Source organism: Salvelinus namaycush, chromosome 12 (assembly GCF_016432855.1).
Source record: "Salvelinus namaycush isolate Seneca chromosome 12, SaNama_1.0, whole genome shotgun sequence".
Lineage (NCBI taxonomy): Eukaryota > Metazoa > Chordata > Actinopteri > Salmoniformes > Salmonidae > Salvelinus > Salvelinus namaycush.
The window spans coordinates 50,076,347-50,091,743 of NC_052318.1; the positions used below are offsets into that span (position 1 = coordinate 50,076,347).

The following is a 15,397-nucleotide window of genomic DNA, read 5'->3' on the forward strand; positions in this document are numbered from 1 at the left end:
TTTGAGGATCATGTGGTGAGCTATGCATGCATAGTTTGTTCATCTAGCCTAGCAGCTGCTCTTATATTACCATGCCCTAGTCACAGTCGACACAAATCTTTTTTCACAAGTGCATATAGGCCTACATGATGATATGCGGCTGATGTGTTAAACAATTAATGCCTTTTTCTTGAATTCATTTATGGTCAGATACTTCAGTTTTACCTGGTTCTGTTGCGCTCAATTTTAACAGTTGATAGACAACTTCAGCACTGTTCCAAACTTCCAAAATATTATATTTTCTAACGATACCCTGTATACAGTGCCTTGCAAAAGTATTCACCCCCCCTGGAATTGTTCCTATTTTGTTGCATTACAACCTGTAATTTAATTTAAATGGATTTTTATTTGGATTTCATGTAATGGACATACACAAAATAGTCCAAATTGGTGAAGTGAAATGAAAAAAATAACTTGTTTCACAAATTCTAAACAATTACAAACGGAAAAGTGGTGCGTGCATATGTATTCACCCCCTTTGCTATAAAGCACCTAAATAAGATCTGGTGCAAACAATTACCTTCAGAATTCACATAATTAGTTAAATAAAGTCCACCTGTGTGCAATCTAAGTGTCACATGAACTCAGTATATATATATACACACACACACACACCTGTTCTGAAAGTCCCCAGAGTCTGCAACACCACTAAGCAAGGGGCACCACCAAGCAAGCGGCACCATGAAGACCAAGGAGCTCTCCAAACAGGTCAGGGACAAAGTTGTGGAGAAGTACAGATCAGGGTTGGGTTATAAAAAAATATCAGAAATTTTGAACATCCCAAGAAGCACCATTAAATCCATTATTGAAAAAATGGAAAGAATATGGCACCACAACAAACCTGCCAAGAGAGGGCCGCCCACCAAAACTCACGGACCAGGCAAGGAGGGCATTAATCAGAGAGGCAACAAAGAGACCAAAGATAACCCTGAAGGAGCTGCAAAGCTCCACAGCGGAGATTGGAGTATTTGTCCATCGGACCACTTTAAGCCATACACTCCACAAAGCTGGGCTTTAGGAAGAGTGGCCAGAATTTTTTTGGGGTGTTCACCAAAAGGCATGTGGGAGACTCCCCAAACATATGGAAGAAGGTACTCTGGTTAGATAAGACTCAAATGTAGCTTTTTGGCCATCGAGTAAAACGCTATGTCGGTCGCAAACCCAACACCTCTCATCACCCCGAGAACACCATCGCCACAGTGAAGCATGGTGGTGGCAGCATCATGATGTGGGGATGTTTTTCCATCGGCATGGACTGGGAAACTGGTCAGAACTGAAGGATGGCGCTAAATACAGGGAAATTCTTGAGGGAAACCTGTTTCAGTCTTCCAGAGATTTGAGACTGGGACAGAGGTTCACCTTCCAGTCAGACAATGACCCTAAGCATACTGGTAAAGCAACACCTAAGTGGTTTAAGGGGAAACATTTAAATGTCTTGGAATGGCCTAGTCAAAGCCCAGACCTCAATCCAATTGAGAATCTGGGGTATGACTTAAAGATTGCTGTACACCAGCGGAACCCATCCAACTTGAAGGAGCTGGAGCAGTTTTGCCTTGAAGAATGGACAAAGATCCCAGTGGCTAGATGTGCCAAGCTTATAGAGACATACCCCAAGAGACTTGCAGCTGTAATTGCTGCAAAAGGCGGCTCTACAAACTATTGACTTTGACATCATTTTTTTGTCTCATTTCTTGTTTGGTTCACAATAAAAATTATTTTGCATCTTCAAAGTGGTAGGCATGTTGTATAAATCAAATGATACAACCCCCCCCCAAAAAAATCTATTTTAATTCCAGGTTGTAAGGCAACAAAACAGGAAAAATGCCAAGGAGGGTGAATACTTTAGCAAGCCACTGTAGTAATCAAACGTCTCTGGTGCTGCAGCACATGCTGTTGTGGTTTTAAAAAATATGAAATATTCTGCCTGTCTCCAGTTATGTAAAACGATGCGAAATTGCATGAAATGCGTTTATAAAAAGCCATTTTTATGATAGATTCATGCAGTGCTTTTATTATAATGGATATCATGTCACCCCTACCCTTGTCCACAGTGGTCTGTGAATCCACAACCTTCTGGCTACTTTGCTATGTAATGCTTACAAAATGAAGAACAGTTTCTAAAACTGCACATCTAAGGCTCTAGTCTATCAAAGTGCTATCCAATTTATGTTTGAATTATTACACTGACTGTAGGCTATAACAATGACCATAGGAGTTGGCAAGACAGCACAAACAGATCTGAGACCAGGCTACGAAAAGATGGAGGAACATAACTCACTGCTTAGAGTAGGGCTGGAGCTGGTCCTGCTATGGCAGCCATCGGTGAGGAACATGGTCCCTTTCTCTGTCACCTCCACTTTGGACGGGGACCGCGAGGGAGAGTCACCTGAGTAAATGCAGAGACAGAGGATGTGAGGGTCAATAGAAGCAACAGAGCAGTGGTCACCAACTCGTCGATCTCCAACGCATTCCTAGTCGATCACCAAACATTTTGATAAAAACCCCATTGATAAAGCCTTGCGTTCCTATTTTTTTTTTTTTTTTTTTTCATGCTGTTTGCTGTAGGTGCACTTGATTCAGAAGCCCTAGCACCAGGAAGGCAACGTGTTCCCATTTTGAACCATTTCATGTGTCTGAAGGTAGAACTCCACCTACCCGGCAGGCCCAGAAAGCAAATCAATTGCACCTACAGGCCTACCGTTGGCCAATCAGATTTCCTCAAGCCATAGACTGTAAAAAGAAGCCTCAAATGCACAGCAAAGTTGATACTGTGAGATTTAAAAACCATGACTAGAGAGCGACTCAACGAATACAGCAAAGAGCTGATGTTTTTATGAGTAGATTTATGATTTAGTTTATTCAGCACTGTCAACACTTTGTCCAACACTTTTATAAACCATAAAATACACATTCTCCCTATTCCATATGTTTAGAGGTTAATGGTGCATAGGTGTACTTTCTGAGCGGTAGATCTCGGCTTCCATTTTGACTCAGAAAGTGATCTTAACTCAGAAAAGGTTGGTGACCACTGCATTAAAGCAGTGGTGTAAAGTACTTAAGTAAAAATACTTTAAAGTCGTTTTTTGGGGTATCTGTACTTTACTATTTATATTTTTGTTAACTTTTACTTCACTACATTCCTAAAGAAAATAATGTACTTTTTACTCCTTACATTTTCCCTGACACCCAAAAAGTGCTCATCAAATTTTGATAGGAAAATGGTCAAATTCACACACTTATCAAGGGAACATCCCTACTGCCTTTGATCTGGTGGACTCACTAAATCATGTCTGAGTGTTGGAGTGTGTCCCTGGCTATTCGTCAATAAAAATAAAAAATATAAATTTGTGCCGTCTGGTTTGCTTCATATATGGAATTTGAAATGGTTTATACTTTTACTTTTGATACTTAAGTACATTTTAGAAATTGCATTTAATTTTGATAGTTAAGTATATTTAAAACCAAATACTTTTAGACTTTTACTCAAGTAGTATTTTACTGGGTGACTTTCACTTTTACTTGAGTCATTTTCTATTGAGGTATCTTTACTTTTACTCAAGTATGAATATTGAGTACTTTTTCCACCACTGCAATAGAGTATAGTAAAATGAAGGATTGGCATGCAGGGTTGCAATACTCTTTTTTTCATAGAATCAGTACCATCAAGAAATCAATATCATATTTGTCATTATCATTAGCTACAGTCCACTCTCCGGCTCCTCCATATGCTAACTCACCCAGACCTACTGTACCTAGTTTTCCCAGTCTGGGTCGTGACTGTATGGTGGTGACGGTGGTGACGATTGTGCCGTCTGGCATGATGGTTCGGTCCACATCCACCTTCTTGGTCGGGGTGATGGAGGTGCGGAGGGGCGTGGTGCTGTGAGCTCCAAGGGGGTCCACTACCTCCAGGTACACCAGCTACAGGTGGAGAGGGACCCAGATTACCATAAATGTTATGGACTGTGTTGGAAGTATTGTTATGTATTATGTTTTACCCTCTAGGATTATCATGTGGAGTGCTCCACAATACATTCATATGATAAGAGAGAACACTCTCAAGTCAATGTTCTGTAATTGTATTTCTATGTCACCTATGTTGTAACACACCAACTAATTATCTACACACTTTGGAACAGCATTCCACCTGTCACATGCCATTCACCTCAAAGGTGACCGTAGCATTGGGTGCCAGGCCGTGCCCTGGGCTGACTGACAGCACATGCTGACCAGTAGGAGCTCTGCGGGTGAGGTCCAAGGGTAGCGAGGCAAAGCCAGACAAGAATTCTGCCAAAAGAGAAAGACTAAGCATAGAAATACAGAGAAGAAGACCACATCACAGTGTTTTGCTTACTTAGAGTATAACATGACATTTGAAAAATAGTTTGAATACATTCTTTATAGTATCGGAAATCCCAAACTAGGGCAACAGCCCTACTTCTGGGAGTCACAAAGGATTCTCTTGGACAAATCAAAAGTTCGGGCACAAGTTTTGGCTTATAATGCGGGCAGGAATTGCGCTCATGAAAAAGTCTTACCATAACCTGTAGGCAGACATACCAGAATGGGGTACGCGCAATGCCGTTGGGTGTACGCCAAATAAAAATGTGATTCACATAACAAAAAATAAATTAAAAACAGGGCTATACATTTGGGTGAGGTTCTTTTCTCGCCTGAATAGCCTCGTTTCACTGCCCAAAATGAAATTAAACCATCCAGTGCTCAGCGAAATAACAACACAATGTCAAATACAGGTAGCCTAGTCAAATAATTAACATCCAATCACATTAACTGTTACTCTCTCGCGGGAAACCTTTACTCTTTCACAGACATTTAGAAACAAAACATGCCAATTTGAAGAAGAAAAAAAGCCACAGGAGTTTTTTGAGCGAGAATTAAGATTGTCACACCCTGATCTGTTTCACCTGTCCTTGTGATTGTCTCCACCCCCTCCAGGTGTCACTAATTATCCCCAGTGTATATATCCCTGTGTTTCCTGTCTCTCTGTGCCAGTTCGTCTTGTTTGCTAAGTCAACCAGCGGTTTTCCTTGCTCTTATTTTTTCCCCCAGTGTCTTTTGGTTCTAGTCTTCCTGGTTTCGACCCTTGCCTGTCCTGACTCTGAACCCGCCTGCCTGACCACTCTGCCTGTTCTGTCTTCCATCCTGCCTATCCCCTTGTACTGTTTGGACTCGGATCTGGTTATTGAACTCTTGTCTGTCCCCGACCTACCTTTTACCTACCCCTTGGATTAATAAATATCGGAGCTCAACCATCTGCTTCCTGTGTCTGCATTTGGGTCTCGCCTTGTGTCCTTATAAAGACGCAACAGATACCATTAATAAGAAGGGGCTAGAAGCGTCATATATGGTGAGCTACCGAGTGGCTAGGACAGGTGTAACGGATGTGAAATGGCTAGCTAGTTAGCGGTAGTGCTCGCTAATAGCGTTTCAATCGGTTACGTCACTCGCTTTGAGACCTTGAGTTGAAGTAGTGGTTCCCCTTGCTCTGCAAGGGCCGCGGCTTTTGTGAAGCGATGGGTAACGACGCTTCGTGGGTGACTTGTTGATGTGTGCAGAGGGTCCCTGGTTCGCGCCCGAGGTCGGGGCGAGGGGACGTACTAAAGTTATACTGTTACACAGGCAAGCCCCATACTATTGTGGAGGACTTAATTCTCCCTGCTGCCTCGGATATGGTTGGGACAATCCTGGGGGAAAAGGCCAAAAAAAACAATACAGACAATGCTATCATCATACCACACCGTTTCACAATGCATCAATGACATGGCAGGAGATGTTTTGAAACAATTACTGCTTCACATACAACCCAGTGAATTCTATGCGTTACAGCTGGATGAGTCAACAGACGGGGCAGGACTGGCACAGCTCCTGGTATATGTCCGTTTCCAGTGGTTTGCAGAAGAGGAAGACATCCTCTTCTGCAAACCACTGGAAACCAGGCCAACAGGAGAGGGTATTTTTTAAATACTGGACAGCTTTGTGACATCAAATGGACTTTGGTGGTCAAGATGTGTTGGTATCTGTACTGATGGTGCAAAAGCCATGACAGGGAGACATAGTGGAGTGGTAACGCGCGTGCAAGCAGTTGCTCCCGACGCAACTTGGCTACACTGCAGCATCCATCATTCCCTTGAATGCCTGACAGCTTGAAAGACATTTTGGACACTACAGTGAAAATGGTTAACTTTGTTAAAGCAAGGCCCCTGTTTTCTTCACTGACCATCTTTTTCACTTGTCTGACCACTTGCATGATGAGTTTCTCACACGACTGGCCTATCTGGGTGATGTTTTTTCCCGCCTGAATGATCTGAATCTAGGATTACAGGGACTCTCCGCAACTATATTCAATGTGTGGGACAAAATTGAGGCTATGATGAAGAAGTTGGAGCTCTTCTCTGGCTGCATTAACAAGGACAACACACAGGTCTTTCCATCATTGTATATTTTTTTGTGTGCAAATGAACTCAAGCTTACGGACAATGTCAAATGTGCACCTGAGCGAGTTGGGTGCGCAATTACGCAGGTACTTTCCCGAAACAGATGACAAACAACTGGATTCGTTATCCCTTTCATGCCCTGCCTCCAGTCCACTTACCGATATCTGAACCTCACCAAAATTGCAACAAGCGGTTCTGTGAAAATGTTATTTAATCAGAAGCTACTATCAGATTTCTGGATTGGGCTGCGCTCAGGGTATCCTGCCTTGGCAAACAGCACTGTTAAGACACTGATGCCATTTGCAACCACCTATGTGAGAGTGGATTCTCAGCCCTCACTAGCATTAAAACGAAATACAGGCACAGACTGTGTGTGGAAAAGGATTTAAGACTGAGACTCTCTCCAATACAACCCAACATTGCAGAGTTATGTGCATCCTTTCCAGCACACCCTTCTCATTAACCTGTGGTGAGTTATTCACCATTTTTGATGAACAAGTAAGGTTATATATGTAAGATGGCTAAATAAAGAGCAAAATGATTGATTATTATTATTTGTGCCCTGGTCCTATAAGAGCTCTTTGTCACTTCCCACGAGGCGGGTTGTGACACACTCATTCTTATGTTTAATAAATGTATCGTATAGTGTGTGTGGCAGGCTTACAATGATGGCAAAAAAAACTAACATTTGAGACTGAGCTGACCCTGGCGCTAGAGGGGGTACGCAACTGGAGGTTGAATGTTTGAAGGGGTACGGGACTGTAAAAAGTTTGGGAACCACTGGTCTAGAGGGTCTATAGTCTTTACGAAAGTAGATAGACTGATATGCAATTTCTCATTAATCTATGACCTTTAATAATAATTATCTAATTGAGAAGGAGCCTTACGTTCCCCCTTGGTGGTCTTCTCCAGCATTCTCACTCTCAGCTCTTTGGTTTCTGGAGCCAGATCCCTGCAGAACACAATCACAGATAATCAAAGATTTTATGTTAAACTCACAGTAGGCGTAACAGTGTCAAATAATATGAGTGCATGCTATTTAGAGTTTTCACTTGATGGTAAAATCATTGTTGAACTATTATTGTAGTTTTTTTTGTTGTTGTATAATATCAATAATTCATATCTATAAATCGGGTCGTATGTGTGTGACTGCCAGCGGCTGGCTGGGCTATAGCTAGCTGTCTTACAGTGAGATGTCCTCACTCCAGTCCAGTGAGGTGTCAGGGCTGGGGGTTGCAGGCAGGAAGCAGGTCCTCCTTTCTGTTGATGGCTGGTCCAGGCTCACAGAACAGCACAGCTCCCCTGAACTGCATGACTTGGCTATACACACACACACACACACACACACACACACACACACACACACACACACACACACACACACAGTAATTGACTCTGGTTTTTGGGAGAAGATGGTGGGTCGTGGCTGATGTGATATAGCTGACCTGCTCTGAGGCAGGTTCCCCTGAGCTGGCGAAGCAGGAGTCTTCGTATGGGGGGTAAACTCTGGGAAGGGGGGGTCAGACCTGTCGGGGTTAGGCCTGTTCCCCTGGGGAACTGGAAGTAATAAAGAGAGAAATGCAATTAAAGACCAGAGAGTCAAAGCACTAAAACATTTAGTCATACCTCTTGGTTCATCCTATCAGGAAGGTTTTGCCAATGGTAATGGTAATTATACTGCAATTTTCGCATGTTGGTTTTTCCCATGCCTATTAGCCGCAGTTGATTACAGTGGGTGCGTTTCAATGAAACACGCTATTCCGTATGCAGAAGCATCAAGTCAGTGATGCGAGCTCTCGCTGCTTTTGATTTCTGCCTCAGTTTTGATGCTTCTAGTCTGATGTAGCAGGCTAAAAACAACGCTAATGGAAGGAAAACACTTGCAGCGTACTTGTAGTGCAATGGTCTTACCATAGTGCTGGACACACAGGCCCTGAGGTTGAGGATCATGGCTGGCTGTGCGCTGAACAGAGTATCCTTCACCAGCTCCCGAATCATGTCCGGGTCTATCTCTGCATCACTCTCCTGAGCACAAAACACCACTAAAGTAAGCTACCTGCCACCAAGAAGTACATCAAACAGACTAAAATATATTAGATAGTAAACAGATTAGGTGTATGGTGACCTGGACTGAAAGAATTCTGGGCCCCACACTGAAAAAAAGTGCTATCTAGAACTAAAAGGGTTCTTTGGCTGTCCCCATAGGAGAACCCTTTGAATAACCCTTTTTGGTTCCAGGTAGAACCCTTTTGCTTTTGGGTTCCATGTAGAACCTTTTCCATAGAGGGTTCCAATCAAATCAAAGTTTATTGGTCATGTATACTGATTTGCAGATGTTATCGCAGGTGCAGCGAAAGGCTTGTGTTTCTAGCTCCAACAGTGCAGTAGTAATACCTTGCAATACAAAACAATACGCACAAGATAAACTTTTTTTTTTTTTTTTAATGTACCTTTCTAATCGTATAGTATCGACAGATTGTGAACTAAAGATGAAAACCTTTCCTACGAGTATTATTATATTATTTATTGGGCGGCAGGTTAGAGCGTTGGACTAGTAACCGAAAGGTTGCAAGATCGAATCCCCGAGCTGACAAGGTAAAAATCTGTCGTTCTGCCCCTGAACAAGGCAGTTAACCCACTGTTCCTAGGCTGTCATTGAAAATAAGAATTTGTTCTTAACTGACTTTCCTAGTTAAATAAAGATAAAATAAACAAAATAAATATTATTTATTGACTGACTATGGCTTTCCAAATCACCCAACACTGCCATCTGTAAGGTTAATTTTAAGTGCATGTTGTGAATTTTTAACCATTCCTGAACCTGTGACCAGAGACAAGCTACTTAGGGGCAATACCAGAATTAATTATCTATTGATTCTGTTTCTTCACAGCAAAGTCTACAGAGCTGAGATTGTTGTATGCCCCATATATATAGCATTCTGTTGTTGGCAGAATTGTATATCATTATTAAAAGTGTTGATTCAAGTGTTTTTTGTACCAGTTCATGTGTCATGGAATCGGTACATTGAAAATCTCTTACCATTTATTTTGCAACCTGTATGGTGCAATTTCTTTTAAAAAATTCCATAAAGAATGTTTTTTATTAATCAGTATATTTGACTTTAACCATAACATTTGTTGTAATATTTGTTCGATCTTTTCTGGAGGATAAAACTGAAATTGTAACCAGCTTTGTATGGCTTGTTAAAGAAAGGACGATACTTTAAACAAAATTAAATTTTCAATTAGTCAGAAATGAGAAGTTGTAATCTGTATAAAGGCAATTTTTGAACAAAGGATGAGCCTTTCTTAATAATCTACTGGAGAAACATTTTGGGTTTAAGTATAACTTATGTATGAGTGAAGCGTTTAGTGAGAGGTTTAAATCTTTAATATTGAATCATTTTAGTCCCTCAAACTCATATTCATTATGTAAATAGGCACGTTTAATTGTCTGCCTTAGCATTCCAGATAAAATGCATATGATTTAAAAAATTTGTCATCTGGAGTAGGCAGTGCCATTAGTAAGTAAGTAAACTGTGATAGGACCAAAGAGTTAATCAATGTCATTTTTACATAAATAGACAAGTATTTACCTCTCCGTGGTTGCAGAATCTTATCTATTTTTGCAAAATTTCAATTGAAGTTGATTGTGGTAAGTTCATTTATATTTTTTCACCATCCGCCCATTTTATTGGTAACCTACAAAGTAGTGTAAACACTGTTTTTAATGATCCAATACGTAATATGGTACACTTGTCATAGTTAGGTTTTAGTCCAGAAAAGTGATAAAGCGATCAAGATATTCAATGAGACTGTGCAGGGATCCAGATTGCAGACTTAAGAAAAAACATGAGTTTGTTTTTATCCCCTGGATTTTTAACACCTTGATGTTCTTGTTGGAACTAATTTGAATAGCTAGCATTTCAATGGTCTTAATAAATAGGTATGGAGACAACGGACAGCCTTGTTTTCCTCCAATAAAAAGTTCAATACTTTCTGAGAAGGAACCATTATTTACTATTTTACCTCTGGGGTTGCTGTACATAACTTTAACCCATTGTATAAGAGATTCACCGAAATTAAAGTAATCCAGGCATTTATATATAAATTCTAGTCATACTTTATCAAACACCTTTTCAAAATCTGCTATGAAGACCATGCTTGGTATCTTTGATGTTTCATAATTTTCAATTGTTTCAAGTAATTGTCGTATATTACCTCCAATATATCATCCATGTAAAAAACCTGTCTGATCAGGATAAACAATATTTGGTAAAACCTTTTTTATTCTATGTACTATGCATTTTGCCAGGATTTTCACATCGCAACATTGAAATGTTAAAGGCCTCCAGTGTTTTAAATGGACTGGATCTTTATACTTCCTACCTGGGTCCTGTTTTAGTAGTAATGAAATCAGACCTTCTTGTTGAGTACATGAAAGTCTATCATTTTTATTGGAGTAATTAAAACATGCTAATAATGGATCTTTGAGTACATCAGAAAAGGTCTGATACACCTCTACTGGTATACCATCAAGCCCTGGTATTTTTCTCATTTTATTGCCTCAAAGTTCCTCTTCTGTAAATTGGTCTTCACACAAGTCTTCGGTAAAATTTGCTTATTTTACAGTATTATTATTATTATTATTATTAGGAAAGAAATCCTTACAGTTAACATCATTCGGTGGAAATGGAGGAGACTGAAAAGAAAACATATGCTCAAAATATTTTGCTTCCTCTTTCAAAATATAATTTGGTGAATCATGGATGACTCCATTATTTGTAACGAGTTTCTGTAAATTCATTTTGGTAGCATTTCTATGTTGAAGATTCAAGAAACATGTGAATTTTTGACAATTTTCCATCCAATTTGCTTTATTTTTGTAATACATTACACTTGATCATTCTTGAATAAGTACCTCCATTTCTTTTTGTTTTCCTCTAACCTATTTTGTGCCTCTACAGTACAGTTTCCATTACCATCTACCTGCGCTGTTACTTCCTCTATTTCCTTTATTCGTCTAATCTCTTTTGACCTAAACTGCTTTAGTTTTAATGATGAGTATTGTATTGAATGGCCTCTAAAAGTACATTTGAAAGTGTCCCATACAATAAGGGGATCTGCTGTACCTATGTTGTGCAAAAAAAGTCAACCATTAATTATTTTGTCTTAGTTAAGAACAAATTGTCATCCAATAGGCTTTGATTACATTTCCAATATCCCCATCCATCTGGAAATTCTCTAAGAGTTATATGAAGGCCAATTAGATGGTGGTCCAATCACATTCGGTCTCCTATTAATATTTTTTTTTACTTTTGATGCCAGCAAGAATGAGACTAGGAAGTAATCAAGACGTCTAGCTTGATTAAGCCTCCTCCATGTATATCTCACAAGGCAGGGTTTTTCAGCCTCCATATATCCACTAGTTCTAATGTATCCATGATCTCCTTAAGTGCTTGAGGGTGACAGTTTGTAGTGTGATTTCCTTTACGATTCATTGAGGTACTTAAAACCGCATTATAATCTCCCACCATATTATTAGATTCATTCGTTGCTTGTGAGCTCAATAGATTATTATATATATTTTCAAAGAAGTGTGGATCATCATTATTTGGCCCATATAGATTAACTAGCCAGATCTGTTTTAAAATATTTAAAATAATCCATATTCCTTGCAAATCTGTTTGCACAATCGGATCAAAATTTGTATTAATTAATTAGTATAATCACCCATTTTGAGTTTCTTTGCCCATGACAAAAATATATTTCTCCCTCCCAGTCCTTTTTCCACCCAATGTAATCTATATTTGTAGAATGAGTTTCCTGTAAACAATAGATATTATATTCTTTCTCTTTTACCCAGGTAAAAATGTATCTTTTTTTATGATCTGCTAAGCTATTACAATTATAACTGGCTATACTTACAGTTGAAGTCAGAAGTTTACATACACTTAGGTTGGAGTCATGAAAACTAATTTTTCAACCACTCCACAAATTTCTTGTTAACAAACTATAGTTTTGGCAAGTCGGTTAGGATATCTTCTTTGTGCATGACACAAGTAATTTTTCCAACAATTGTTTACAGACAGATTATTTCACTTATAATTCACTGTATCACAATTCAAGTGGGTCAGAAGTTTACATACACTAAGTTGACTGTGCCTTTAAACAGCTTGGAAAATTCCAAATTATGTCATGGCTTTAGAAGCTTCTGATAGGCTAATTGACATCATTTGAGTCAATTGGAGGTGTACCTGTGGATGTATTTCAAGGCCTACCTTCAAACTCAGTGCCTCTTTGCTTGACATCATGGGAAAATCTAAAGAAATAAGCCAAGTCCTCAGAAAATAAATTGTAGACCTCCACAAGTCTGGTTCATCCTTGGGAGCAATTTCCAAATGCCTGAAGGTACCACGTTCAGCTGTACAAACAATAGTACACAAGTATATACACCATGGGACCACGCAGCCGTCATACCGCTCAGGAAGGAGACGCGTTCTGTCTCCTAGAGATGAACGTACTTTAGTGTGAAAAGTGCAAACCAATCCCAGAACAACAGCAAAGGACCTTGTGAAGATGCTGGAGGAAACAGGTACAAAAGTATCTATATCCACGAGTCCTATATCAACATAACCTGAAAGGCCGCTCAGCAAGGAAGAAGCCACTGATCCAAAACCGCCATAAAAAAGCCAGACTACGGTTTGCAACTGCACATGGGGACAAAGATTGTAGAAATGTCCTCTGGTCTGATGAAACAAAAATAGAACTGTTTGGCCATAATGACCATCCATTATGTTTGGAGGAACAAGGGGGAGGCTTGCAAGCTGAAGAATGCCATCCCAACCGTGAAGCATGGAGCATGTTGTGGGGGTGCTTTGCTGCAGGAAGGACTGGTGCACTTCACAAAATAGATGGCATCATGAGGCAGGAAAATGATGTGGATATATTGAAGCAACAGCTCAAGACATCAGTCAGGAAGTTAAAGCTTGGTCGCAAATGGGTCTTCCAAATGGACAATGACCCCAAGCATACTTCCAAAGTTGTGGAAAAATGGCTTAAGGACAACTTAGTCAAGCTATTGGAGTGGCCATCACAAAGCCCTGACCTCATTCCTATAGAAAATGTGTGGGCAGACCTGACTCAGTTACAACAGCTCTGTCAGTAGGAATGGGCCAAAATTCACCCAACTTATAGTGGGAAGCTTGCGTAAGGCTACCCCGACACGTTTGTCCCAAGTTAAACAATTTAAAGGCAATGCTACCAAATACTAATTGAGTGTATGTAAACTTCTGACCCACTGGGAATGTGATGAAAGAAATAAAAGCTGAAATAAATAATTCTCTCTACTATTATTCTGACATTGCACATTCTTAAAATAAAAGTGATGATCCTAACTGACCTAAAACAGGGAATTTTTACTGGGATTAAATGTATTTTGCTCAGGTGTATGTAAACTTCCGACTTCAACTGTATTTCCCCACTTACCATAAAGATAAGTTTAAATTATACCCACCACAACCAATGTTTGTCAACTTACCATTAAAAAGCCCCATGATGATTGAGTGTCCAAATAGCTGTACCATAATATTTGCACTGTTAAGCATACTGTAGCTGCAACTTTGTAAACCTCCAATTGTCCTAATATTTCACCGACTAAAACCTCCCCCATATCTAGGTCTGTTGTCACTAGGACCATCGTAATTTGCTAGTGTCATAGGAGGCCGAACCAATGAGACCATCAGATTCTCCATAAGGGGGAAATTTTCAACCAACGGCCTCCAACACATTCCCGACATGGTCCCAACATGCTCCGAATTTAATTCACATATAAGCGACGGTTCTTCATTCTTCAGACTTGGCAAGATATAAATGGAACTTTAGTGTGACTGTTTCTCACCTCTCTCTGGATCCTGCGTGGGGCCACGGTGAGGGAGATCGGCTGCTGGGAGAAAGTCCAGGACACCAGCAGACCCTCTTCTTCTACTTCCTCCAGACGCACCACCAACTGATAGGGGGGAGACGGGGACAGGCATGTTACAAGGGGCAGTCGCAAGCTGGTTTAAAGGGATAGTTCACCCAAATTACAAAAGGACAAATTGCTTTCTTTACACTGAAATCAGTCTATGGAGAAGGTATGACAGCAATCCATGCTTTGGTTTGGTTTACCTGGCCACTGTTTCAAATGCTAACTTTTTAGCATTTGTGGCACAACTCCCAATGCAAGTCAATGATATCTATATTAGCATTTTGTCACTTCATGTCCAAACCATCTTAAAGTAACTTCATTAAGTTACACAATACATCTTTGGATACTTTAGGATGATTTGGACATGAAGCGCAAAAGGTGCAAATTGACCTGTATTGGATTATTGCCACAAATGCTAAAAAGTTAGCATTTTAAACAGTGGCCAGGTAAACAAATCCAAAGCATGGATTGCTTTCATACATTGTCCATAGACTGCTTACAGTGTAAGGAAACCAATGTCATTTTGTAATTTGAGTGAACTATCCCTACTTAGTATAGCTCAACTCAATGGAATACTCATGAAGCGTGGGGGAGTTAATTATAATGAAAGTGATTTTACATATGCATACGTAAGCCTATGAGGTTTCATCCAACGCAGGTACACCATTCCATTTGAGGGCAATTCAATGAAGTGAAAGGTCAACAGGGTTAACTTTTTTTGAGAGGCACACACATGCAAACTTACAAATGCAAAACCATGGTGATGTGTCATACCTGGGCCAGCATTGGCTTTATGGTGATCTGGTAAGTATCCATGGAAACAGCTGCAGGTGACTGCTGGGTGACAGTCACTGGGAACGTTACAGTGTCAACCGCACACTTACACTGTAAGACCTGGAGCAGGGAGAGGGAAAAGACAACCATTAGAATCTAT

At 40.1% G+C, this 15,397-nt stretch overlaps 1 protein-coding gene across 2 annotated transcripts in view; it reads right to left on the minus strand.

Moving 5' to 3' along the window:
• Positions 1-15,397, minus strand: part of c2cd2l (c2cd2 like) — a 45,766-nt gene that overhangs the window by 9,898 nt on the left and 20,471 nt on the right. The window contains exons 4-12 of one of the 2 annotated variants that reach the window (XM_039005988.1): positions 15,238-15,357; positions 14,395-14,502; positions 8,406-8,519; positions 7,940-8,051; positions 7,682-7,814; positions 7,382-7,446; positions 4,205-4,326; positions 3,777-3,960; positions 2,318-2,425 (exon numbers count right to left, since the gene is read on the minus strand). In XM_039005988.1, the coding sequence (XP_038861916.1) occupies positions 2,318-2,425; positions 3,777-3,960; positions 4,205-4,326; positions 7,382-7,446; positions 7,682-7,814; positions 7,940-8,051; positions 8,406-8,519; positions 14,395-14,502; positions 15,238-15,357 (1,066 nt within the window). The remainder of the gene's footprint in view (positions 1-2,317; positions 2,426-3,776; positions 3,961-4,204; positions 4,327-7,381; positions 7,447-7,681; positions 7,815-7,939; positions 8,052-8,405; positions 8,520-14,394; positions 14,503-15,237; positions 15,358-15,397) is intronic. The other variant, XM_039005989.1, reaches the window with a different exon arrangement.